Source organism: Emydura macquarii, unplaced genomic scaffold (genome assembly GCF_026122565.2).
Source record: "Emydura macquarii macquarii isolate MOO-44397 ecotype Brisbane River unplaced genomic scaffold, CSIRO-AGI_Emac_v2 contig_1390, whole genome shotgun sequence".
NCBI classification, from domain to species: Eukaryota; Metazoa; Chordata; order Testudines; family Chelidae; genus Emydura; species Emydura macquarii.
The window spans coordinates 15,106,248-15,133,884 of record NW_027131527.1 but is presented as its reverse complement, the minus strand read 5'-3'; the positions used below and the strand labels follow the sequence as shown (position 1 = coordinate 15,133,884).

The 27,637-nt window shown below is 41.0% G+C and overlaps 1 protein-coding gene across 2 annotated transcripts in view; it reads right to left on the bottom strand.

Annotated features, from left to right (window-relative positions):
• MCU (mitochondrial calcium uniporter) overlaps positions 1-18,075 on the bottom strand; it is a 125,208-nt gene extending 107,133 nt beyond the window's left edge. For both annotated transcript variants that reach the window (XM_067552730.1, XM_067552731.1), the window contains exon 1: positions 17,889-18,075. In XM_067552730.1, coding sequence (XP_067408831.1) covers positions 17,889-18,011 — 123 coding nt within the window. In that variant the 5' untranslated portion in view covers positions 18,012-18,075. The remainder of the gene's footprint in view (positions 1-17,888) is intronic.
• Between the last annotated feature and the right edge of the window lie 9,562 nt (positions 18,076-27,637).

The following is a 27,637-nucleotide window of genomic DNA, read 5'->3' as shown; positions in this document are numbered from 1 at the left end:
CACAAAATGGATAAAAGAGTATACCCTGAACTAGAAATACAACCAATATATTAAAATAATTATGTCCATATCAGAACATCTCAATCTTTATATTTATAGGAACAACAAATCATCAGGAAGGACACATATACAGAACAATAATTAAGCTACATCCCTCTTTCTTTAATTTTCCATACTTCCTATATTCTACGACTCCTCCCTTCCCTCCCACCCCAAAAACATTCAATTTTCCATTAAGGTTTTTAAAAGTTCATATGAATAGTTGAATATAAACAATTTGAAAAATGTGAAGAGGAAATGACATTACAATGTATAGTCAATATAGAATATACTGCTAAAAACTGTTAATTCTGTAATAAGCTATGTACTTATTATACATGTCTTGACACGGAAATGTTTCATTGTAAATGAACTGTGATATCAATAAGTTTTTTCCTTAAATGAAAACATTGGCTCAGCACAAGAAATTTAACTCCTTTGCCATTGCATTCATGAAAGCACTAGTTCTGTAGTGCCAACACATCAATGGCTCTAAAGCAGTTTAAGCATAACCACAGAATCTCTGTTGATTTATTGTCTACAATATTTAGGAAATTAGTGTTAAAATGTAGTCTTGTATTTTGACTAGTAATTTTCCTTTAGCAAGCCTAGAGATACTCAGATAAGATCTCAGAAGTTTCAAGCTAGGAACTGTGCAGAGGCAAACCATCAATCAATAAAGGAAAGCCTTGCTTAACTCAACAGTGACTGCACAAAAGGAGCTGAACTGATTACTGGCCAGTCCTTAACACAAGGGAGGGTTAGTTGGGGAAGAATTTGGATCAGACTCCCTCTCTCACCACCTCCCCCCGAGATATTTGGAGGATTGTGGACAGGATAGATAAAGCACACTTGTTCTCTCTTCATGGGATTATTTTGTATACTATTTGTATGTGGTTAGTTTAAGGAAAACAGGGATTGAACTGCAGTCAGAAGATAGGCAATCCTTAGAAAAAGTGTACGTATTTCCTGAAAGGGAGGAAATAAGTCCAATTTTCCATTTCAACAATACTCAAATCTTAACTGAACTTTTTCAGTGTACCTATTTTCTATGGCCTTTCTAAATTTCCTTTCCTTGAATAGGGAACAGTTGTAAAAGCTTCACTGCTCGCTGTGTCTGAGTACAGCCGTAAGAGGTAGAGAATGATCACTTTTCCCTATTTTATCTCCTTCTGAAATATAACTCTTCACTATGAAATTCCCAAAACACTTGTTTTCAATGCAAGAAAGTTTATCTTGGGAAGGCTGAGAAAATTAAAAACAGACAACATTTCAATGACATTGTACATTTTGTTTTAACGGTAACCAAGTGAAGCAAAGTTGTGTAAACAAGGAGACTATTTACTCTTCTTATTTTTTCTATTATACTCTTCTACTTTTGTGGAATTATATTCTGCTTACATCTCCACCTTCTCCAAATATTAAACCTTGAGATAACAGTTGTGTACAAGTGTAAGAAAGGTACAAGATAAAAACTGACACCTCAAATGATGAATTATAATATCAGTACTGTATTTTTAAAACAGAAAAACAAGACTGAATGGGGAGCAAAGGCTGTGGGATACATTTCCTCCACTGTTTCAAGCAACCTTAAAGGTTTTTCTTGGCAGCTGCCAAGTCCTTTTAGACTTTCTGCTGTGGGCTTCCCAACTTTCCATTGCCAATGAATGATGTACTAGTTTAGATCATTGCTCAGAAGAAAACAAATGAAAATATCAATGAACAAAATTTTTAAGCCTGATAATTAGCAATATAAATATTTTATTTTACAATACTGAACAGCTGTGTCACTATTTTTGCAGCTGGCTTTTTCGGCTAGGCTTGAAATTACATCTACCTGCTTTGCGTAAATATGAAGCCACCATGTCTGTTGTGTTGTCTGTGGGCTCTATTCTTTGGAGATGCAAATATTTAGATTACATATGTAGTCTGTTACATGCTTTAGATCCTACTGGATTAAAGGAAAAGCCATCTAAAAAAAAATCCTTTTATAGCTCTTCAGATAGAGGTCCTAAATTGCAATACATTACCAGCTCACAAGAACTTAGCCAGATGAGTTGATAAGATACACACATTCATCTCGGGTCAGAGCATAACTCAGTGTTTTTCACCCTTTTCACATTGATGACCCCTTTTTTGAAGTCAAATTTTACTCTTCTAGTCAAGGTGAAAAATCATCATTGATAATGATAAGCCTACATAATTTGTGTGTTTCGAGAGGTTAACAGAATACTTGACCTTGAAGGGTAAGGATGTGTAGGAAGCAAGATTTTTTTTGCTTTAGATTGTAAGAATTTTAACACCTTACAATTCCCTTGATTGATTTTTGTAATGACATCCACTCATCCCAGTAGGGACCCACCACTTGAGCAACACTGGCATAACCCAATTCCCTGGGTTTTCCTTGGGTGGAAAAATGGGGTTAATACTTACGCAGCCTTCAATTTGAACATCCTTCCCACCCCCAGGACACATTAATATGTATATTGGAAGTAGTGGGGAGAAAAGAATGGATCAGCTTAGTTAAGTGTACCTCAAATTAAAAACTAATTAAAAGTTAACTGGACAACCTTTAGCCCTATCACCTACAGACATTTTAGTTGTCCAGTTAAGTTAACTCCTAAATATCCTCAATAAAAAAAACTCGAGGGAAATGGAAATATAGATTTAGAAATCAAATATTCACTATGTAACCATTCCCTCAAATATAATACAGTAACTCCTTGTCAAGAATTAGTGCTTGTCTCTGATTCTGGGACTACTTTGAGCCTGAGCTAGATCCACCACCATTAGGAGCAACAGAGGACTCTCAGGCTGTGTTTATACTGATGGCGGCAAATTCGCCGCCGCCAGATCGATCTTTCTGGATCGATTGAGTGGTCAGTTTAGACCCGCTCAATTAATCAGGAAGTTTACTGAGTAAATCCACCCCCTTAAGAAGCGTAGCGCTGTGTCGACGGGAACAGCGCAGCGTGAACAGCGCGCAGAAGGGAAGCAGAGTAGTTGACGTGAGTTACGCAAACTACTCTGTGTAGTTTGCGTAACTTCCGTCGACTGCCACTGAATCGCGAGGTAAGTGTAAACCAGCCCTCAGATGAAGCACAATTGTCTTATGGTAGAATCACTTGATTGGTCAGATTGCCCGAATTGCTGGAAAAACCAACAGGCATGCTCTTAAGTCCAGTAGCAGTATTAGGCCAACTGCAGCTAAAAGCATTCGCCTACAACTATGTTAGCTCCTGTGCCTGCTTGTTCCCAGCCCTGCACCTGCCTTGCCTCACTCCAGGTAACAGGTCTGTCCCCGGACTACTATTCCCAGATACTGTCCCTTCCTTCATCCAACAGGCAAAACCCCTGCTCCAATCACTAGGCACAACTGCCCACATCTCAGTCACTGATACTTCTGATTGAAAACATTTGGAAATAAATATAGGACTAGTACTGATAATCAAATAAGTCTCCCATGTCCTGTATTGCACAAATTGTCCTCTTGAGAGCAGCAGCATAGGGCTAGTCAACTCATTTCTCTCTCTCTCTTAATGCCTCCCCCTCTTCCCTGTTTTTCCAATGGCTTAAAATTATTCTATGCCACCATTGAACCGGTCACACTTAATGGAGTGTCTGTACTTTCCAGGAAAAAAAAAAACTAAAAAGCTCAACCTACAAAGAATCCAACAGACAAAAAAGAACCAACATGGTTTAAAGGAGTTCACCTTAAGTGACATGGTATTAAGTTTCTCAGCTGTAACTCAACTATAGCCCTTTCTACCTCTGTCTTAAAAATCCTAACTACTTTTGATGTTTTTAGAGATACTTTTAAAAAACAAATTGATCCTTGGTTTTCTGGATGAACTAATGTCTGTATTGTGAAGAAAATTTCCAATAATCTATCCAGGAGCTAGACACTCGGGTAGGATGACAACAACATCTGGGCTGGTGATATCTGTAGCAAATAGTTTGCTGTGCCCAAAACATGTTCAAATCTATTGACATCAAGCAACAGCATAACTGGCCTAAGTCAGCTGTAACAGGTCAACTGGTAGAAGTGTCTGCAGAGATCTGACGGTGGAATTGATTTATTCTTACTCAGCTCCTCTATCAAAACGAGCGGTGCTCACCATTGTAAAAAGTCATGATGGAGTCCTGTCTGCTCCCTCTTATTACCACCCTGCCTGCTTTCTTATTACAGTGAACTGTTCTTTTAGAAGGGAAGCTCCTGCAATTAATTCTACATTACACTAAACTGATTGGCACACTACTGCAGAGAATAAAATTAAACATGCCAGCTCCTAAGTGGAAACATGATTCATCAACAGGGGAAGTTTTCAATAATTACTTTGGGATTAGACAACCTGTATGGGTAGCTCCGTTTGCCTGTGCTGAGTAAAAAGGGCCGCTCACTTTGACAGTTAAAGAGAAACCAGACACTACTTCAGAGACAAGTGTCACTATTTTCATATGAAAGAAAAGCCTGCAGAACATTTACACCAAAGGTAAATCATTATCAAAATAATTCATTTTAACAGGTATTAAACTAGGTCACTCTTAGAAATTGAATGAGAGGAAAAAAACAAACTGATTTAATTGCTTTCAGTGAGCTAAATTCTCTAAATATTGAAACAAGAATGATGGATTATTGCTAAATATTACTGAGTTTAGTAAATATTTCTGGAGTTTCACATTACAAAGCCAGATTTTCCATTTTTAAACAACAAATCAGAGAGCTCAAGTGCTAATTTCAATTTATATTTAGAATTTTATATTTCTAATTTCCTTCCATGAAGGAGGAAAACAAACTAACTGTCTTCCACTAAGAAAGTTAATATGTTTGCAGTTAACTGGTTCATACTGAACAGGTGTGTATCATTTAATTGTCAAACACAAAACAGATCCACTTTAATACAGATAATGTAAGTTATCAAGTAGGTGTTTCCATAAAACCACAATAGAATTCAACATTCCAATTCCAAGAAGAGACATCACTAAATAATAGTGCACTACATCATACAAAAATATCAGTTCAGAGTAATCCTGCTTTATAAATATTGCCAAATAAAATAAATTGAGTTAAAATTACTATGAACAGAACTGGTTATATATGTGAATTATTACGTAGCAACTTCAATTCAAAGGGCAAACAGTGTGTACTGTATGAAGAGAAATAAAAAGAAAGACTATTTAATAAGAGAAAGGAAAACTCATGTTACATTCTAAAAACAAAACTGCTTACCCCATAAGAAAAAGCACTACCAGAAAAGCTTCATATTGGCTCAAACAGTTCTCCTGTAGATGAGTACAACATTGTTCTATGCTTCCTAATATACAATATGTAGGAATAAACATGAGTTATTAATGGACATCATCTTGGACATAAAAGTATTTCCTGCCTCAAAAGCAGCAAAGTCATCTCCAAACTAGAACCCTTGGTATTACACAATGAACATGTTACAGATCAGATTGAACATGCATTTTTAGGTAAAGTAAAGTGGCAGTACTCCCACTGCAGCCAAAATAAGCATCTAAGTTAGGTGTTCACCTAACATTTTCTCGTATAGCCTCGCCTTCACTTGCCTTCTTATAGCTCAAGCCCCTGGAAATGTCCCAAATATCATTCCCTCTGCTGCTTCAGCACTTCAATGATGCATGACAATAGTTCAATTTAAGGGACAGCCAAACAGCACTGCATCATATTTTTGTTTTTGCAAATCAGTCAGAGAAGCACAGCATAATATCTGGAAATTATAGCAAGTAGTAAATGTTCCTATGTAAGTAGTTCATTAATTCATTGAAGAGTTTTTAGAGCTCATTTCTTATAATTAGTAATACACATTGCTTGCATACAAGTCTTGCTCAAAGATACCAACTAACTTGATTCTCTTGCAACTCCCCAATTCATTCAAAGAAATCTTCCCCCTTACATATGATATCACCAAATTGAAAGGAACAGGAATGTAGTTTGTACCAACCAAAAAAAAAATCCCTGAGGGGGGTTAGCACTCTTTGCAGCAACTAGCCCTTATGAGCTCACAGGGTATGTCTATGCTGCAGTTAGACGACCGACCGCAGCTGGCACCAGCTGTTCGAGCTTGCAGGGCTCTGGCTAAGGGGCAACTTTAACTTAGTGTATACACTGGGGACCCTCTGGGACCATCCCACCTCTCATGGTCCTAGAGCCCAGGCTCCTGCCCAAACCCAAAAATCTACACTGCAATTAAACAGCCCCTTAGCCTGAGTCAGCTGGCACTGGCTAGCTATGGGTTTTTAATTGCAGCGTCAACATACCGTTAGCACAGCAGACGCTGTTATGCATTTTGAACACACTATGTTCTGTCATGTGAAGAAGCACTCTCTAATTTCCCCTTTCTCCTCTGCAGAAAGCCAAAAGGATTTCCCAAACATGATAAATGAGAGCATTTCCACTCCAAAAAAGGAACAGGCTTTTTGCTGTGGAATCTCAGCATTTTTCCATTCACTGTCATCTATGGAGAAAGTGAGTTATTCTTCCATTCCCTGTCCTCACAAAAAAAATCCAGCCACTACAAAGCAGGCAAGATTCTTCCTGCTTAACCTAAGCACCTTACAGTAGGTTTACTCAAGTTACATACACAGCCTACAATCCAGTTTTGTCTAGAACCAGAAAACATGGCTGGGACATGAGAAATCAGACTGTACAGAGAGCCCCTTTAAATCATTTTTCCTCTGTAAAGTGTGCTTGTTATCACATACAATCTACATACTGATTCATTCTCATCAGCAGTTCTCCAAATGCCAGATGCAACCTTCGGATTTGTAACTCCCTGGCTCTGGATGGTTCTCTAGTGTTAATATCAACCACATACATACCTTGAGAAATTAGTTCTGACATTCCTCCTTTATTTCCCCGTTCTTTTCAAATCGTGATCTGTCATTATGGCTACGCCTACACTTGGAGCTAGGGGTGTGGTTCCCAGCTCATGTAGATGTACCTGTGCTAACTGCTAAAAATAGTGTGCAGCTGTCGTAGCATGGGTAGCAGTAATATAGAGTAAGGCGTGTTTCTAGCTGAGGGGAGGGAAGGCATGGCTACACTTTAAAAATAAAAAAAAATTAAAAAAAAAGCACACTAACTTGAGTTGAGATAGCACAGGTACATCTACATGAGCTGGGAAACACACCCCAGTGCCAAGTGTAGACATAGCTTAAGAGAAGTCATTATATATTTAAAGCTTTCCTATTTTGAAGGTACTTTGCCAGGCAAAGGAGTGCATTTCATCCTGAATCAAACAGCAAATAAGAATGAGATTGTTAAGTTATGGGAAGAGTACTAAAAAAAAAATTCAGCTCTCCATGTACTGGGAAAAATTTTTAAAAACCCTCTAAAATAGTTTACCTCGACAGATCTTGGAAATTCAAAATATACTTTGGACTCTGCCATTCCGATTAAAGCTCACTGTTTGCATTTTGACTGGTAGTATGAATACAGCATGTATATTTATTACTTTTATTACTTTCTAGATTAATAATAAGCAAGATGCACAATAGGAACTCCTTTTGGTAACAGGAAGGGAGGATTTTAGTGGACATTTACTAATTTCACAAATACTGTAGATGGGGTACCATGAGACAAGGGCATACAAAGAAGGAACCTCCATTTGAAGTTAACCCAGGAAAGCAAACATTTGTGGAAAAAGGTGGAAGGAACCATTTGCAACATTTCCACGAGTCATTAGCACATTATCAGTTTTTCATTGAGTATCTGGAGACAGGAGAAGGTAACAGGTTTAAGTGCTGAATTTGTTTTACTTCATCCTGCTTCCTTTGGGCTTCAAGCTTTCCTAAGACCTAAGAAATCTCTCCTGAATATCGGACTTGTTATTGTAGTTCTCAAGTTAAGATTCCCTTTATTAGTGTTACAAACACACCTACAGGCTTCAGTCATGGATAAGGGTTTGAACTATATTACATATCATACAACCACTCAGAAGACGACTCTGTACCGAAGAGCTTACAATGTAAGTGCAATACAAGAAACAGGTGTACAAAAAAGATGGAGGGAACACAAGCAGCAAACACCGTACACCAACTTTCTGCAAACAAGCTTTAAATGTAGAGATTGTGTCTCCTACTGAACCTAAATAAACCAGTCTCCATTCTACCATCACATCAACAAGAAGCCAGAGGATGTTACAAATAAAAACTTAAAGAAAACAAATTCTGTCTTATAGAGCCTCACAATGCTTCCTTTAAAAATTAATGCAATATGACCCCACGATCATACTATCACAAGAAACCATTACTTACCTTTTTCTTTTTTTCAAAACCCACTGAAATAAAGAAACAGAAAATTTTGGCTGGCTCAAAGACGTGGTGAATATTAGGCTGCCACCCTGGAGACAGAGAATAGGAGCAACCTAGGACTTGCTTTTCTGGACAGTGTTTGGAAGTTAGAGGACGAACTGGAAGTATTAGAGGTGATACTCAGAATCAGGAAGAGAGGATGCAGTTTACACTGCTTTCTGGCAACCCTGCAACAACCATTTGCCATTTCCCAGCTCCAGGGTACTTAGGCCAGATGATATTTTTGTGATAGATATGGCAATTTCCTGCATACCCTTGGGAGACCTTACTGCATTATGTTTGAGTACCTTTGAGTCCATTATATTAAAGGCAAAGTTTATGTATTATTGTGGGCTGGGATTGGATGCAACCTCTGTTGAGGGGAAGATGTGATGTGATGCCTGGGAGTTCAAGGACTATATTGAAACGTGCCAGACAAGAATGTACTTTTGAAATAGTAAGCATGAAGTGGATTACATGGGGAATACCAAGTGAGAGGTTAATGCCAATTCACCAGCTCCAGATATGCAAAAACCTAGCCTTTTGAAACTATGGTCTGAGGAGTGGGTCATTGTCTGCTGACTACCTGTTCCCAGAGACTGAAGATCAAAGCCTGAACTGTATAAACGAAAGGCTGGGTTCTGAATCTGAAACAGTTATGAACTTGTAATTATGGGGAAAAGCCAGCTGTGGGTTTTGAAAGACTGAAACCTACCAGAGCAGGAAGCTGGAGCTGGGGGTAATCTCTGGCAAACCCTTTAGTGTGGATGTAGGTTCTTTTATTGTTTTTTATTTGTTTTCTCTAATAGGTTTACCCTGTATTACAAGATGCATGTACAAATGACTGTCATTCAGCAACAAGTTTTTAGTGCCTATCAGCGATGCAAAAGAACATCTGCTTTCCTCCCCTGGGGGAACAAAATATGCAATTGTTTGTTACACAAGAAGCCTGCATAGCACTGGTTCCAAAGCAAGTACAGCACACAAGTCAGTCTGCAAATCACACTAAAAGTGCTCTCAGAAAAGTGGCAAGTATGTCACTATCCATGATGGAAATTCGTAAGCTCAAACGTAAAAGCTCAGATAGCTTACTTAAGCATATTTAACACCTCCTTTCCAAAAACCATACCACCTCAGCTTTATTTAAGTTTGTGAATGACCTCCCTAGACCACTTCAAGCCTCCTACAAAATCCTATAAAAGCTCTATAGATATACAGTGGAACCTCAGAGTTATGAACACCTCAGGAATGGAGACTGTCCATAACTCTGAAATGTTCGCAACTCCGAATAAAACATTATGGTTGTTCTTTCAAACGTTTACAACTGAACATTGACTTAATACAGCTTTGAAACTTTACTATGCAAAAGAAAAATCCTGCTTTTAACCATCTTAAATAAAATGAAACAAGCACAGAAATAGTTTCCTTACCTTGTCAATTTTTTTTTTTAAACTTTCCTTTTACCCTTTTAGTAGTTTAGATTTAACACAGTACTGTACTGTATTTGCTTTTTTTTTTTAATTGTCTCTGCTGCTGGATTGTGTACTTCTGGTTCCAAATGAGGTGTGTGGTTTACCAGTCAGTTCGGAACTGTGAGGTTCTACTGTACTGCATTTAACAAATGATCCTCTATTGTCAGTGTAAGGCTTAGCAACTGCATCTATGTACAGAGGTACACCCAAGGCCATCATTACATGGACCACACAAGTTCAATCCCCAAATCAAATTCAAAATTGTCATTATCCAACTTATCAGCTTTATAAGGCTGGCAGTTACCTCACTGCATGGCAGTCACTGCCCCTCTATAAGGGCTAATTCAAGTGATCTACCAAGATAAATTCAAATATTCTGAATTTCTGCTCTCCCACTTATCAAGGTGGAGCTATGCTAATTGAATCATTCCTAAAAGCTGCCACAGAGATTTAAGGAAATAATAATTTACCCTCTTCATTCAGAGGAAGGTACTTTATATTTTACAAGAGGCAGCAAGCCAGTGAGATCACCTACTACTTGAGAATTATTTCATGTCATATTGGAACATTACTTTAATCTTTATTAATAGGATGCAATACAAGACGTTAATGTGGGAAAAGTAAAGGGCTGCCAAAACTTTAATAGGAAAAATTAAAAGGATGAGCCACTTCCTTCTCAATGCTAAGGACTGATCTGTCCTTGAGGGCCTAAAAACTAGGGGTACTTTTTAGTTTGATGAAAAAACCACATTGTTAAAAACTGCTTAGCATTGGTGGTTTATTTCCCAGAGACTACTACCAGGATTTTAACAATTACTCCATACTGAAATATGGTAAAGTAGGAGTGTATTAGAAATAAAGTAATCATTCAGGTAGGGCAGTGGTTCTTGAACAGTGGGTCGTGAGTTTATTTTATTGGGTTCGTTAGGGTTGACGTTAGACTCGCGGGGCCCAGGGCAGAAAGCCCAAGCCCTGCTGCCTGCCTGGGGCTGAAGCCCAAGCAACTTAGCTTTGCAGAGCCCCCATGTAGAGTGGGGTCCTAGGCAATTGTTCTGCTTGCCACAGCTGAATGCTGGCCATAATTCTGAGTAACACAGGGGTCATATAGTAATTTTTGTTGTCAGAAGGGGGTTGCAGAGCAATGAAGTTTGAGAACCACTGAAGTAGGTGAACCAGCCCAAATAGTAGTGCTTTTTGCCATTCTAAAGTTTCTAGACCTAAAATGCAAATGCTGCAGAAGCAGCATTCAGCTTGATGGAAAGGGGTGGGGAGTAAAAATGGAGAGATTTGCAGTCTAACACAGAGATAGGTTTCAGAATCTCTCACAGAATTCATAAATTGTATAGATATTCTGAAATCATCACACATTCAGCCAATATGTTTGGCAGCACTTAGAGGTTAAAGGAGCACAGCTTTCACTCGGGGGAGGGGAGGGGAGGGAGGTTGAAGGGGGCAGGACAGCTTTCTGATGCCAAACAGTTCAGCTAACTTCTTCTATTCTCCCCAGCCAAGAGAAACTAGTTAGACCAGTTCTCTAATAAACTTATCCCTAATAATGACTAACACTTGTTTATACAGAAAGATGAGCCATCCTTACCACACTGGTTATCTCCAGAAGTGCAGCACAAAAGTGAGTTTTTGATGCAGATAATTTTTTCTGCATTAGCAATGTTTAGCTGCTCCAATTGTCGGAAATGGATCATGCGTCTAATGCACCAGGCCAAGGAGGTCACTACAGATAATCCAAAATCATCTGAAGACATTATGGCAGTGTTGTGGTAAGGTCAGATTTTAGCATGGTACCTAGATTGACAAATTGTGGGGCTGTGGTCACAGCATGCTCAGATCAAGATGAAAATAAATGTAAAGAAATATGATGAGCTCTACATTATTTTTACAACTCATTTGACAGTCATGGCTCTTAAAGGTCTTTACTCTCAATTTGAAGTTGTACTTATGACATGAGATACTCCAGTAGAGGAGAGATTAGAAGAGCTGAGTATATTGTGATCCTTGGGGATAAACTACTTTAGCCTTAGTGAGGGGGGAAAAAAATGTAGACAAGAGGAATCCTTCCCTGAAAGCCTAGCAAGCCAAATCGTGCCACAGACTATTCCTGCAGGTAATCATTAGCCTGGGCGTAATAATCAACACTTACTGAAAGATGGAGGTGTTGATAAATTGGTAGTAATAAGATGTATGATGTTAAACAACCATTCAAATTCCTCAGACCAACAGCACAACCACTTATGGCTACTATAATAGCAAATGCCTGTGAAAAAGTGAAGTACCTGACTCATTCACACGGCAATTGTTTAAAATGGCACTGGTTCATAGACCACATTTTGTTGCGGAATATTAAAACACGTGGTATAGCACAAGTCCTTCCTTCCGACCTCTTCTGAGCAACCCTTCCCATCTCTCTCCTTCCCTTTATCTGTCATATAACTTTCCCCTATCTCAACATCTCCACCACTTTCCTCACTGATTTTGACCCTGGCTTACCATGTGTCCACACTCACCCTTGGCCGATTATCCACCATCACCCCCAAAACTTTTTCAGTAACTATTTTCCAGAACAGAGTCTCGCATCCTGCAAGCATGGCCTACATTCTTTGTTCCTGGATTTATGAATTTACATTTGCCCATATTAAAATGTTTTGTTTGTTTGCATCCAGTTTAACAAGTAATTCAGATTGCTCTCTATCTGTGACCTGTCCTCTTCATTATTTATCCCACCTGTGTGTCATCTGGAAACTTTCAGTTTTGTATGCTCTGTCTCCACTATTCTCAAAAAAGTCATCCACTGACCCCACTTATCTCCCAGCTCCCTTTATTTTTAAGTGAGTCATTGACAACTGATGCCTTGAGTTCTTGGTCTCCAACTGATGCTCTCTCTAAAGTAGAACCAAGTCTTTGTAGCCAAAAATGTTGGGTCCAGGGCTCCACCCCTTATCCTCCTTAACTCTCTACTGCTTTTGACACACTTGTAAATTCATTTGTGACATCTTATCCACCTTGTTCTTTTGTGATACCATCCTCTACTAACTGTTCAGCAGGTCCTCTTCTTGGTCTCTCCAAATGTCCTAGGGGCTATTACAGGGCTTTGTCCCTGTCATTCTACACCCACTTTTGGTGAGTTCATCCATAAGGTCATTAGCTTTTCCACTCTTTCTTGAAAGCCCACTCCTATCACATCTGCAGGGAATTTACCAACTGAGAACAGCAAGTGAGAGCGCTAACTAGGAAAAGCTTATATATTCTACAAAAACTCAAACTTTACATTACCAAGACTCAACCAACCAACCATGTATATACTGATCACCTTCTTCCCACTCCTCTGCCTGTAGATTATTGGGGAGGGATCTTGCATACTTTTTGGTTTGGACAGCACATACTCAGGGCTGGATTAATGCAACCCACAGCCTCACATTTCAAGTCCTCCCCCTCAAAAAAAACATTTAATTTACTGTCCTGTTCTTCAGTTGATACCCCTTAGGCCAGATCTGCCTTACACTTGGCACACCACTGGCCATCAGTTGTTCCTTCATGCCTCCTAGGAAGCAACAGCCAATCAATGGTACATTTTTAATGAGCTGCTTAATCAGATATTTACACAACATAAAGCGTTCAGTAACTGCCATGTTTCACTGGTTACTTGATTGTGTGCTGTGTAATACTTTGCCAAAGTGTCAAAATTTCAGGCATTGAGAAAAGAAAATTAGATGTCCATTCTTTTCTCATGAGTTTAATTTCTAATTTTAATTTAATATCTTAACAGAATTAAAGCAGCATGTGATGGCATTACAGTGTATTTGTATAATTTTGTTTGCAAGATTATGTTGGACTATTGTCTTTCACCATGCTTAACCTTTTATTACGAAAATATAATCCGGCACACCTACTCTTGAAAAGGCTGACACCTCTAGCTAGCATCAGGCTCATTAGAGAGCAAACATATGAAGAGCCCTTTGGCTCCAGAGAGCATTCTGCTTTATCCAGCCTGCCAGAAAAATGTAATTGAGTATCACTGCTACAAGTAATAGGCAATTAAAACCATCGCATCACTATTACTACCAAGTACAAGACAAAACTAAAAGGGTTTTTCTGTTCATTTCAGCTTTACAATGGGTATATCACATTTAAAAATCAGAACTAAACTAATCCAGGTAATTTAACGGCAGAGTGTTTGCCATGGGTGGTGATAAAACAGCAGATGGAAAGAACTGAATATGCCAAGAGGGGCTCCCAAAATTACAATAGCCCCAGTCCCTATCCAACTTAATCTAGACCTACACAGACCATATTACTGGTGCTATTGGAAATACTCGTGATACTAGGCTGTAACTCCTCCGACCAAGGATTCTATTTGACTGGAACACTGATCAACTGTACCACATCATATATTTGTGGTGCTTTGTACTCTTCTTAAAATCCTCAACTCCACAATTTATGATTGTCTGTCAGTTTATAATATAGCCCATTAGATTATGGCAGTGATACCATATACACACAGTTTTTATATCACAGACTGGATCCACAAACAGTGTAAAAATCCAAACTCACTGCAACATTGAGGAACTGTAAAGAAGATACTAAAACCCATTTAGTTCTCCTCTGTGTCAACTGCCCCCAAACCAACCAGGATGAAGGGAGGTAAGGACTCAGTACATAAGTGAAAAGCAGAGTTGCCAAAACCCCACAATATATCCAAATGACATCACAACAACAGGTGGAAAAATCCATTACAAACACAGAGCCAGCCAAAAGGGCAGAACCCTCCCGCTCCTCTACAGTCACAGAGAACAGAGTTCTGAAAGTTTGGTTTTTATTCTATACCCTCTAGGCCTGCAGCTCCAACAGTGCTCCGGCAGCTGGGAGAGGCACTGTGGAGTATTGCAGATGGAACCCAAACAGGTGGTGGGGTTTTTTTTGTTTTTAAACTTGTTTGAGTGTTGAGTGCTACTCTTAGCATGGTTAGTAGGTTAGTAGGTTATTATGCTATTAGTGATTTGTTCTCAATTGAGGACACATACAGTAATAGGTTTTTTCAAATAGACATAAGCAATATTTGTATTTTACACAAATCTTGACTAGGTCTCTAAGTGAAGTCCACTAATTTGCTTATAGCAGTAACATACCCACTTTTCTGCCCCATTTCCAAAGTTGGTAAAGAGAAAAAATGCAAATGCCAAATGGAGCCTATTACACTCTCTTCCTTCTACCCCCAAAAGTTAATCTATTTGTGAATTACATGTCTTTAACTGACTGATGACCCTAGTAGCATGCTGTAAGGTCAAACCCACATACTAATATATGTACTTGAGGAACAGAATGGAAATCAGAGCCTTGCCAGGAGTCATTCAGGCTTACAGACCAATAGAGTGCGCCATCTACTGTATACACAGGATGATTACATTAGACATCTGGGCAATCTTGAAAAGAAAGTAAGGAAACAAAAAATTGCTCTCTCTCTATGTTCTCCTTCCATTGTGTTTATGATTTTATCCAGATGCTAGTATTTTTGTGTTTCTCAATATATGTCAGAGAAAACCCTGTTTTTTTAAAAAAAACAAACCAAAAACACAATACATCTTTTAAAACTAGGGAAAAAATACAAAAAAATTCAAATTAAAAATTCCTGCAGCTACTAACAACATCTAGATGCTCTAATACTTCTATGCAGACATCACCACATTCATGCCAATTGAAAGCTACTTCATATTCCAAAGCCAGTTTGAGAAGGTTGATCCAGGAACTGATTACTAACCGAGTATAATCAAACATCTCACTAAATTAGGATGCCACAGAGACTTTTTCCTTCTTCCTCAATTTGATCACAGAACTCAAAAATACCCCTTGTAAACATGTGGTGTTCATTATTTCTACCATTTGTTTAAATAGATCATAAACTTTGTAAGCCTAGTGTAAACTCATATTCTGCAAACTAGTGATGAAGAAAATAAGGCATTCATCTTTTTAAAGTCCTATACATCATTTGACAAGCAAGTTGTCTGCCATCTGTCTTATCACAACACTTACTACCCTGTCACTCAACAAATGTACAAAGATTTCTTATTCAGATATCTGTGTGCCAATTATTTGCCACTTATCCAAATAAGTCTGCAGATGGAGGGAAAGGGAAGTTTGACAGGGTTTGTTTAACCTTGATGGCAGAGAAATAATGTAAATAATAGCACTGAAAAGCAGGATCATGTACCAAATTTAGACTCTATATTTTGGAAATGTAAAATGGGATTGAAACATACAAGATCCTCTTTTTTGTTAATACTTCTGCTTCTGTTCATACTTCCTTAGTTTGTAATCTATACACAGAGATATTTGAATTTAGCCTTCATTTTAGCTAATGATCTGTACAGGAAGATACAAATGCAGATCCTCCACAATTAAGGCACTTTTAATTCAAACTTCATGTGAATAGATGGCATTACAGCAGAGAGCAGATATGCAAGAAGATAATGCTAAGAATGTTGGACAGTTGATTTATTGCAGCTGTAAGAGCAGACTGTTGGCCTTGTATGCCCTCCCTTGTTCCACCTTCATACCTTGCATGTATGCTTTAACTTTATTTGCTCATCTTAATTAAAACAAAAGTTGAGTTCTTGTCCCTAAAGAGTTTATCAACAGGGATTTATCAACAGACTACAGGGAATCATTTACAAGATTTTAAAAACATGTGTGGATATTAGTAAATGAAAGGATTTTATCAGAACATGTTTAAAAATAGATCACAGTTTACATGATTAGAAAACAAAACAAACCTGAAGATAAAAACAGGAGAGAGATCATCATAACTATGTGAAAGCTCATGCCAATATTAATTATACAAAAAAAAAAATCAACACAACTGAGACACTTTACCTTTAGAAACTCAATGCTGTCCATATTATAGTTTAACCCCTTCACCTCTGAATTCTGTGTGACCATATGCAAAATGAGATTCCTCTAGACTAAAAGGTTAGCATCAATTTTAACACTACTTTGTGACTCATCCCAGCCTTGATTATTCCCTCATGCACAATCTACCTACACACTACCTTCCTCATTCCTATCCCCAAGGATCATTTTTTCTGCCCTGTGTTCAGCAGATTAAGTGTTACAGGCAAATACATATTTAAAAGGAAGTGTTAGTTAAACCAGCCAGCCCTATATTAATCTTGCTTACCTTACACAACTTTGCTCTGAGGGAGGGAGGGAGGGAGACCGGCCTCTTACAACTATGCTACATCACTGGCTAAGGGCCAACACATATGGATCTGGACAATCCCGCAGGAAGATACTCTGATGACCGCCAAGAAGGAAGCTCCTGCGCTACTCCTCAGCACTTCTAAATGCAATTAGAACAAGAGCCCGCAGCTGTCACTTTATGGCTGCCCCCCTCTCTCTTGCTAGCTCAGGGGATCTCTCCAAAGAAAAAGGTTAATACCATTATCAGCCCTACACAGAGGGAGCTCTCGTCATCACGAGGGTTCCCCCAACGCCTCCCGAGCCTTTCCCCGCCGCCAGGCAATAGGAGCCCGGAAATCGAGGTCCACCTGGGAATCCGCTGATAGGGGAGGGGGTGAAATGTACAGGGCAGGGCTTCTCCCCAGTCACTGCAGCATCTCCTCCCACAGCGCCGGCATCCCAGCCGCGCCGGAGCGCGATCCTCCACCAGGCACACGCCTAAGGCACCCAGGGCCCTTCTCGGGATCCCGCCGGGGAAGCCCGAGCGGGCTGGGCCGGGCTCCCCGCGCTGCCGTGCACAGGGAAGAGCCCCTGACAAGTGCCTGTATCTACGAGAGCTGCCCGCCCGCCCCGCCACGCTCCCGTCCCTGCCGCGAGAGGCTGAACTTGGCCGGGCTGCCTTGGGAGGGTCGGGCTGCTCCCCCAGCGAGGGAGGGAGGGAGACGGCGGCTACGGCAGTCCCCCGCCCCCCGCAGGCGCTGTTGCGGTCCCGCCGCTCCCGCCTTCCCCCCGTCCTGCCCGCACATCCCCCCCAGCCCCGCTGCCACCCGGGCAGCGCCTGAAGGGCACAGCCCCGCCGCCCGCCGCGCTCACCGTCCTGTGCTGCTGGCGGTGCCTGCCCAGCCCGGGGAAGTAGCCGGCGGCTGTCAGAGCCCCCCCGCCGCCGGCGCTCCGCGGGAAGAGGAGCAGCAGCGATCTCCCCACCGCGGCCGCCATCTCTCAAGTGAAACCAGCCCGGCCAGCCCCCGCCCCACTCAGGCAGGCTGCACCGCGGGGCTGCCAGGACTCGGAGTCGAAGCCGGAGCCTGGGGGGGGAGGGAGAGGCGGGCACGCAACCATCAGCCAATCATCGGGATCCGCCCCCGCATTGGGGCGGGGCTAATGCTTGTCCCGCTCCCTTCCGCGAGTGGTGTAAGGCGGGACTATCGCCTGTCAATCATCGGGGACGGTTAGCGAGCAGGCCGCGAGGCCGGAAACAGCGCGGGGAACTGAATATAGGGGTGGTGGCATAGGACGGGGGGGCGGGGCGGGGCAGGGCGCGGGCACAGCTCGGGTCAGACTAAGGCAGCGCAGGACTCGGGTGGGGGCAGAGCTCGGGGTCGGAGTGGGTCGCAGCAGGGGCAGCAGGAGGACAGAAAACGGGGCTTGTCATAGACCGGGAAATGGACCCTGAGCTACCTGGAAATGTCTTGCAAGCATCTTGGCCCCAGCCGAGCAAAGTCGTTAATAACAATAAATTGTTCCCTTTCTCTGTAACGCTTGCATAGAGCCAGGCCTGCCAGTGTCAGCACCTGCCTGTCCTAGGGTGGATCCCTGCACCTCTCTCTCCCCGCAGAGCCAGCATGGCCAGTGCCACCTTCCTGACTGTGCTGGTATTCCAGGAGAGAACCTTTGACTGGACCATAGGAACTGGCATCAAGAAAAGGAGGTGGCTGCTTGTGCTTTGTTTGGATAGCATCCTCCAGCAGTAGCCCCCAGCCCCATGCTCTGTACTTTCCAGACTGGGAAAGGAGTCAGCAAAGCTCCTGGGACTGGGAGAGCCCCCAAAGTCTGGTTCAGGGTTAAGATCCTTCCCAGTTGAACTGATTTATTGATGGGGATTGTGATGCTTCCCAGGGATTTCTCAAGATTGGGAGACTTCTCACCACCCTTAGTGCCCTTCTGCCCTTAGTGTGAGTAGGTCCTGTCTGTGCCTCCTGGGGATCATCTGCTTGAAAGCACCAGTCTGTGGCAGCAGTAACACTACCTTCCAGTCATCCACACTCTGTGTGTGTGTGTGTATATCTATCTATAGCTATATATGCACACAAACGGCTACATATGAAACAAAATCATAACACACTTTCTAGAGACTAAACTTAACTAACTAGTTATCCTCCTGTCTAAAGAAGTTTATCTCACCCAAAATTCTTCCCAGTGTTTCAGCCAAGTCTGGCACAAAGCAACCCAGTATAAATTTACTTCCTCAGTGAAGGATGCAAGGGTGTCTGTCTCCACCTCCAGTTATACTGGAACAGACCTTTGATGTTCACCTGAAAATAGGGTTCCCCTCTGCTGCATACCTCTTCCTGTTAATTTCCTTCTCAAGTCTCTGCCACTGCATCGTTAACATTTGGCTTAGTATGCTAATTAACTATTGTATGCTGTATAATACACAATGGTCCACCATGGAGATAAGTGTTTCCTACCTCCCATCTGAAGAAGTTCATCTCCAGACAGGCTACCTTTGAATGACTTGCTTTTACATACAGACCTAGAGAACATATTTTTAATATATATTCATAACTCATATTTTTGAATATACATTTCACAATGATTTTGGTGACCAGTGTGACTCAGGCTTTCAGTACAGAGCTTACATGAGCCCTTTTGGTGAACCCATGGAATCCCTGTACCCCTGTGTACTTCTGCACTCTGTGCCATCTGGCATCAAGTGGTCATTGGGTAAAGAATCTTTTAACTGATTTCCAACTAAACAATCCAAATCCTGTCCTCAATATTATTTCTAGGCTCCTTTTCAAGACCATGGAGTGGGAAAGTCTGGTACTAAGCTCTTCTCCTTTTACACACACAGACACTCACACACACACACAGAGCCCGGGGAGGACACCACCAGGAGAATCTTCAGCTCAGCCTCCTTCCAAATTTTGGAATGAGAGAGTGCAAGAAGGTTCTTCACTCTCACTCCACTTTTCCAACATCCAAGGGCATTTCTGCTGAGAAGTTCCCTAATCCCCAGAAGCCACTGAGATGAGCCTACTTTGAGAATCTTTTTCCCCTACCCACAAGCCTGAGAGAGGTCTCAGGGAGATGCACTAGACTAGAACAATACTCATTTCAAAGGCTGTGGCAGCTTTCTTCACTCCATGTGCCAGTTCCCTCGATGCGTTCTGGGATGTCCCTGTGTGGTGCTGGCACCAGCAAAGAGAGGCAGCAGGTGCTGGCTTCTAAGCAAAGACAGCTGCAGGGGTTCCTTGGGGAGGCAAGAGGACTGAGAGGCCTTTTTCTGTGCAAAATGTAAAGAAAAAGTCTCTCATTAAACCACACAATAACTTTTAAAGTTGTTTTTAAAAGCAATGACTGGTTGGGCCAACAGGCTTCCTAGGAAATTCCTAGGAACACATGGAGGGCAGGAGGAGAGGGGCATGGCACAGGATAAGAAGTACTACAAGGGGGCTAAACAGCAGGGAAAGGGACCTCCTGCATGGAGAGGTATAGGAGAGCAGAGAGTGGAAAAGTGTATGCAAGGACAAGGGCTCAACCTAGTCAGTGTGAGGGTAGAGCACAGGGGAGGCTACACAATAGGACCTGTGCTTCAACTACAAGGAGAGGAGGGGGGAAAGCTATACCGGTTAAAGGAAACTACATAAAGGAGAGAAATAAATACAGAGATGGGGGTGCTACATAGCTGGTGATGGGTTATGAAGGTCATTTTCAGGGCTTTGTCCAGAAGGCCAGATTTGTCATAACACTGATATGAAATGTAATGATGGCCTTCAAGGGGTGAAATCACAACCCTGTGGCATCGTGTCATGATGAGATATGAGAACACCACAACTCAAGCATATGAAATGGCAGTGTGACTGCATGACGCTGTAATAGGACATAATAGCAATGCATTTTGACACAGTATTGCTATGTGAAGATATTGTGACTTCATCTCAAAGTTGCAATGCAACAGCATCAGGGTATGACATGAAATCACAATTCAGAGCAATGAAGTCACAACATAACATCATTTTGTTATTAGACAACAAGCTACTACAGCAGCCTACAGCTATTCTTCAGTGATCTTGTGAGCCATGCAGAATGCAAAACTGTTTCATTGAAACTGGAAATTGGAATGTTCCTGTAAAATTTGGGATGGATGGCAACATCAGGGTTTGTTGTTTTTTTGGTGATTTTGGGGGGAGCGGGGAGGGAGGGGGAAGAGGAGATATACGTAAATATATTCATTAAATCTTGCCATGAATGAAGATTTTGATGTATGTGGGGTTAATAAACTGATGAGATATGTAAGAAATTCCTTGAAAGGTCATTTACTTAGATTATTTTTCTTAGAAGAGATCTCCTGTCTGTGGGTTATTATAGTAACACAGTTTCTTTTTTAATTTTTTAAAAGGAATATTCTGGAAAGCAAATAAGAGCATTAATTTTGATTTTGGAAGTGGCCCCAGAATTGCTGTATTAAGTGATAGCATTCAGAAAAAATTTAATGTACAAGTAGTTCCCACATATACCAATATTCTTATGGCTCTGAATAAAATAAAGCATTTGGCTCAAAAGCAGCTGGGATCATGTATTTTTTGAAATCCAAAGTGCAAGATGATTGGATTCCTGATGAAAATGTATTAGAGTGTTCGTTCTGCATGGAGGATTTATTGTAAAACAGTGGAACTTCTCTTAGTCTGTTTATGCGAGATGCCAGGAGCTGGATCACAACATCAGCTGCAGGCAGCTTATTGCTATGTTTTGAAATGTGCCATAGTGCTGGGCAGCTACCTTTCTGATTTCTTCCCACTCTATCCTTATGCCCTGTTTTAACATGCCTTGCACTTTATGTTAATTTTTTCACATTTAAATTCACTTTATGTTCACAGAGTGCAGTAAGCTTTTTTTGTACACTTTGGCACAGCCATAAACAGCTATTAATCTATGAATGAGTATTGAAACTTTCAGCATCCTTACACCCACTTCCTAACCACATGAACACACCTCATCCAGAGTGAGCTTTCATGAATTGGTACCATCTGGAATAGGCTTCCCTCAACAATTAAATTCTGTACTGGGCTTCATATGATACAGAAACATAGAACCAGACTTCCCTCAACTTTAAGCAGTCAGAATGGTCATTTTTTTAACGAGGACTTCTGAAAATAGTCTCACGGGTAAAAAGTAAATGACAGAGAGCTAGTTGGAGAAAGTATAGCTCCTTGAAGTGAATTACAAGAAAAGGTTAAAGGTCTTAAGGATGTTGTGATCTTCAAAAACCACTGGATTTTATAAATTCCAGATATTATTTAAAGGCTTGTGTGCAAGACTGACAACTGCTAAAAATACAGACCAGAGCCAGGTTGGTGAATGACATAGATAATGTTTTTACATCCTCCGGTCTCTGTGCTATCATCTCTCTGAATCCTGCTACTGCCACAGGCTCTCTGTGTCCCAGCACTAGTACTGTCTCTCCCGGTCTAACTGCTACAGTCGTCTCAATGTCTGCTTCTTCCACCCTTAACCTTTGATCTCAGTGCTGCTGCTTTCTCTATCCTCTTGCTTATTTGACAATTGTTCTTTTTTTCCAGGCAGCTTCTCTAAACAATACAATTTATTCTTTCATAGTGTGCTTCATACAAAATATCACAAACTGATTTACAGAGTGTTATGAATCTCTGTTTCTTCAGAGGTTTTCACTGAATTGTTCTGTAGAGCCCTGCTCTGTAGGAGCAATCCCTACTGCTTTTAGGGCTCCTGGACTCCATTCTCTTTCTCAGTGGGAAAGAAAGGTGGATTATCCATCATTTGATGTCTTTAAATCAAGGCTGATTGTCTTTCTAAAATATATGCTATAGCTCTAATTGAAGTTATGGGTTTGAGGCAGAAATTACAAGGGGAGGTTCTATGGTCTATGTTATGCAGGATGTCAGACTAGTCCTATTCATAATGGGCCCTTCTCACCTTAAAATCTATGAAAAGCAAGGATTTCAAATTCAGACTCTTCCTCTGGGCTCCCAGTTACAGAAGAACAGGACTTGAAAAACGTTGGTTTTGCATGGCCTCAGAACATCCACCCCAACAACAGTTGGAAACCCCACACTTAGCCTATTGATGCTCCTCAGTGCTCCTGACCCAGTCTTCATACTGGCTGGAATTACTCCTTTATGAAAAGAAAATCATGGTATCAACAGATGCCTAGAGATAAGTGATTATGCAAGGTCCAAATTTCAAATGTGTACATCCAAATAGTATGTCCATCTTCCACATTTTGATTGGTTCTTGGATATTTAAATGAATGTTTTTGCAAGTTCTGGATGAGTAAATATTGAAAAATAACCATGGAATTTACCACCATGGCTGCCTGATGCTGTAGATTAGGACACAAATAATTCACCTGCAACTTGAATGCACAACAAGCATGAGACTTTTGTTATTATTTTTATTCTAAGGAAAGATTTGATTTATAAACATCTAAGTTAGTGGTTAAAAATAATTGAATTTATCTTGCAGCATTATTTAAAGTCTCCTGCCTTTTTTCCTGCATTCAGATATACCTTGATATTGCATTCCTGGATTTATATCTGTAGCATTAGAGTGGACTGCCTTCTAGTTAGTATCAGTAAAATAGCAGCACTTACTTAGAGACTCCAATACTTAACACCATAATAACGGAAGAATTAAAGGATCACAGGTAGCTTAGTTCCAAAATATAAATCCAGTACTACCGCCTACCCTTCTCTGTTCCCTCTGGCATAAAAAGGTGCAAATTGAATCATTCTCTGAAAAGCACTTGTTCCTTGAGAAAATAAAGAAAGGTAAAAAAAATACAATAAGTAATCTTTTGAAGGGGACTTAGCTCAAAGAGAAATGCACAGAATTCAGTACAACAACAGATGGGTAAAGTCCATAAAGATTGGCAATAAAAGTATGTGATGAATCCTGAAATACCACCAGAAACAAAGAACTGGCTGCGAAAATAAGAGAAAATTCTTACCTCAGAGTTCTAGTTTTATCATACATTTCTGCACAGATTTTATCTTTGTTTGATTAATTTATTTAACATGGGCCTAAGGACACAAGGGACCACTGCATATAATAAACAGCCTTTGCAAATAAGCATTTGAACTGGTCCTTTACCAATCATGTTTTGCTCATTGTATCCTGCTTTTCTTTGAATAGAAAATTGACTGAAAGTCAGAAGGGGCTTTAAAATAATAATAATATTTGTGCTTACATAGGCCCTGGTTCTGTAGTTAATTCCATGTGAGCAGATTCTTGCACGCATGCACAGCCCTAAAGTTCCACTCACACACAGGCTGTGTGGCAGGACTGGCCTATAGTATTTTTCTTCTAGAAATCTCAGAGCACTTTAAGCCCATTCTTTAATTAATATTCACAATATCCCTGTTGTTAGGTAAAAAGTGTTAGACGAAATTGTTTTTACAGTTGTGTTAAACTGAGAGAATAGTGACATGCCCAAAGTCAAAGTGACACAGCAAATTAATGATGGAGCCAGCAGCATCCTGGTTCCAGCACATCCTACCTCATATCACCTACTGATCCCACTTATTATTAAAGAGAAACTTAAAGAGGCTTGATTCTAAGGGCATGTCTATGGTACAAAGTTAAATTGACTTAATTTAAGTCGACATTCAGCTGTTGTGGTTAACTTGATTGGGCATGTCCACACCATGCTTATTGTGTTGGTGGAATGCAGCCTCACTACTAGTACTTGCATCGATGCACAGAGCAGTGGACCATGAGTAGCTATCCCACAGTGCAACTAGCCTCAGGGGGTTTTGGGAAGAGCTTGCAAAGCCTTATGGGACCAAAACATTGTTGCAGGGGCGAATGGGAACATGGCTCCAGCCTCCCATGATGTAGTTTCTTCTCTCCGTATCCTGATATCAACGGCAAACAACTCATATTTTTTCACGCACAGGAAAACACAGGAAGCACCCACACCCCTTCACTTAACGCTGCTGGTAATAGTTGCCTAGGACTTGCAGATTCTGAGGTCAATGGTGATCCCCACCAACCAAATCACTGTCATATTAGGGAAACTGTGGTTGAGGGATCTGGGAATCACCATGGGTGGGAGATCACATCTCTATTGTTTGCGATACGAGCACTTATAATGAAAACTTCAACCGTCTCTCCTAGGTACCCTATGTGATAATAGTCTCCTGAGTAACAGGAGTAACAGAGGTGGCAAGTGAGCTGATGCTGCAAGCTGATGGGTACAGACCTGGTCCTTATGTTGCTATGCTGTGTACTGCAATGATGCCAACAGAATTAATACTAGAGTGGCATGAGAAAGTGTCCTACTGTGGTGGAAGAAATAAGGCAGTCCTCCCCAAAAACCTTCTGCAAAGGATTGCAGAGTATCCATGGAAGTTTCCTGGAGATCTCCATGCAGGATTCATGGGCCATCCCTGTGCACATAAACAGTCTTTTCCAGGGGGCACCCACTGCGTAGATGGAGTGGCCACTGGGAAGCAGATACCCCACTGCACCTCACTTTTTCTTCATATTACATATAAAATATAAGAGCATGTAACTCCTACAGTTTGATTGGAATTGCATACTCACCAGAGGTGCCTTTCCCAGCATCACACTCAGCCACCATGCTGTCCTTTGACTGGCTGGACTGCTCTAAGGTTAAAAATAGCTCCTGACTTTCAGGGAGAATGGATCCCCTGCTCTCCTGTCTCCCATTCTCCTTCTCCAGAATGTCCTCCTCATTGTTGCCCGAGGTGGCCTGGGACTTGTATTCCTGGGAGGTATCCATGCTACGTTTGGAGGTCACCACTGAGAATTGCCTGCAGCTCATTGTAGAAGTGGAATGTCTGTGATGCAGAACCAGAACGACTGTTCGCCTCCTTTGTCTTCTGGTATGTTTTCCAAAGTTCTTTGATTTTCATGTGGTACTGCTGCGTGTCCCTGGTGTAACCCTTCTCTCTCAGACCCCATGCAATCTTTTCATAGAAGTCTACATTTCTTCAGCTAGATCGGAGCTGTGCCTGCACAGACTCTTCTCCCCACAGGCTGATAAGATCCACCACCGCCAGGCTGGAGCGCATTTGGGGCACTGAGTCGCCATGATCAGCTGCACTGGCAAACTCTCCACACTGATCAAACAGGAAATGGGAATTCAAAATTCCCTGGGGGTTTAACAGGGGAGGGGCTGTTTCCTGTGTCCTGCTGCTGTGCAGTGGAGTTGAAAACAATCTCCAGGGAAGTCACAGCAGAGCATTGTGGGACATATCCTGAAGGCCAATTCAGTCGCCTCATACAACGCTGTATTTACATTGCCTCTCTGTCGACCATCAACATTGATTTAAACACTATGCCTCTCACAGAGGAGGAGTAATTAGTCAACGTTACAGGTGAGTTAGGTCAGCGGAAGGGACCTGGTAGTGTAGACACATACATTATTAGGTCAATGTAAGGTGGCTTCCATCGACCTAAGTTTGTAGTGTAGACCAGGCCCAAGTCTTTTCACTGTTCTAGAATAGTGCTGAGCAGCAGCCTGGAGTGTGACTCCAGTGTTTTGTCTACCCAGTTTAATATAAGACAGAACTATGACAATCTGATTCTATGGTGGCATCCCGATGTACCACTGGAAGGGTAATAATTAGGGATCAGAATTCAAATGACTTAGATAGTATATTTGTGTGAAGAATACATTGTTGGTGCCCCTTACTGATACTCTTTAAAGCTTTTCTCAGTAGATAAACTGTTGAATATAAACTAAAGTTTTACAGAACTCTTCATTGTTCATTTACAGAACACATTCATTCATTTGAAGAACCGTACTCCTGGAAAATATCCATTGTGGTTCAGGAGCTGTTTAGAAATCCTTCCCAGTGGCAGCTCTGTCATTATGAAATGGCAGTTTCATTAGAACTCCAGTTCAATAAAGAAGTCCCTTTTTCATTCTAGATTCCGAAAATGCCTCTTTTATCTACATCCTTGTTCAATAATTGCTTTCCCAAAGGGGGTTTCAAAAGTGCTGTCTCTCACGTTCATTAAAACCTGTCATAGTTCCCAGTTCTTGCACCTTCAAATATGTATCATACTATACATCACAAGATCATTCCTCAATAATTTAAAATTCCCACATAACTTTGTTCTCATCATCTTTATTCAGCAAAGGCTTCCTCAGATTCCTAAGTGTTCTGCAAAGCCCCATTCAGCTCTGTTTTTTATGCCTTTCTTGAGTCACCTTGAATCAGGGCCCAATTTGCCAGTTGCACACAACTGCAGTTCAGTAATGTCTTTCTGAGGTACGACCATGTCCTCAGATACCTCTCTGGAGTCCCGCAATGCCTATTCAGGCAGTCAAAAACATGGCCAATTAAAATTTTAAATGTAATGTCCTGATTTTTTTGGCATTTTGGGAAGTTGCATCTCCAACAGTCACTGATGGGAAATGCAGCTGCTTCTGGAAGGGCTCTACTGAGTGTGACAGGAATGGACTCCATATCAGAAAAGAAGTTGGAAGAAAGATAGGCAGCCTGATACCATGCAAAAGCTAAGAGACTAGGAAAAAAGCACAAGATGAAAAGGGATGGAAAGACCAATAATTAATTAACAAATATATACTGTGCTTTAGGATAGTAATT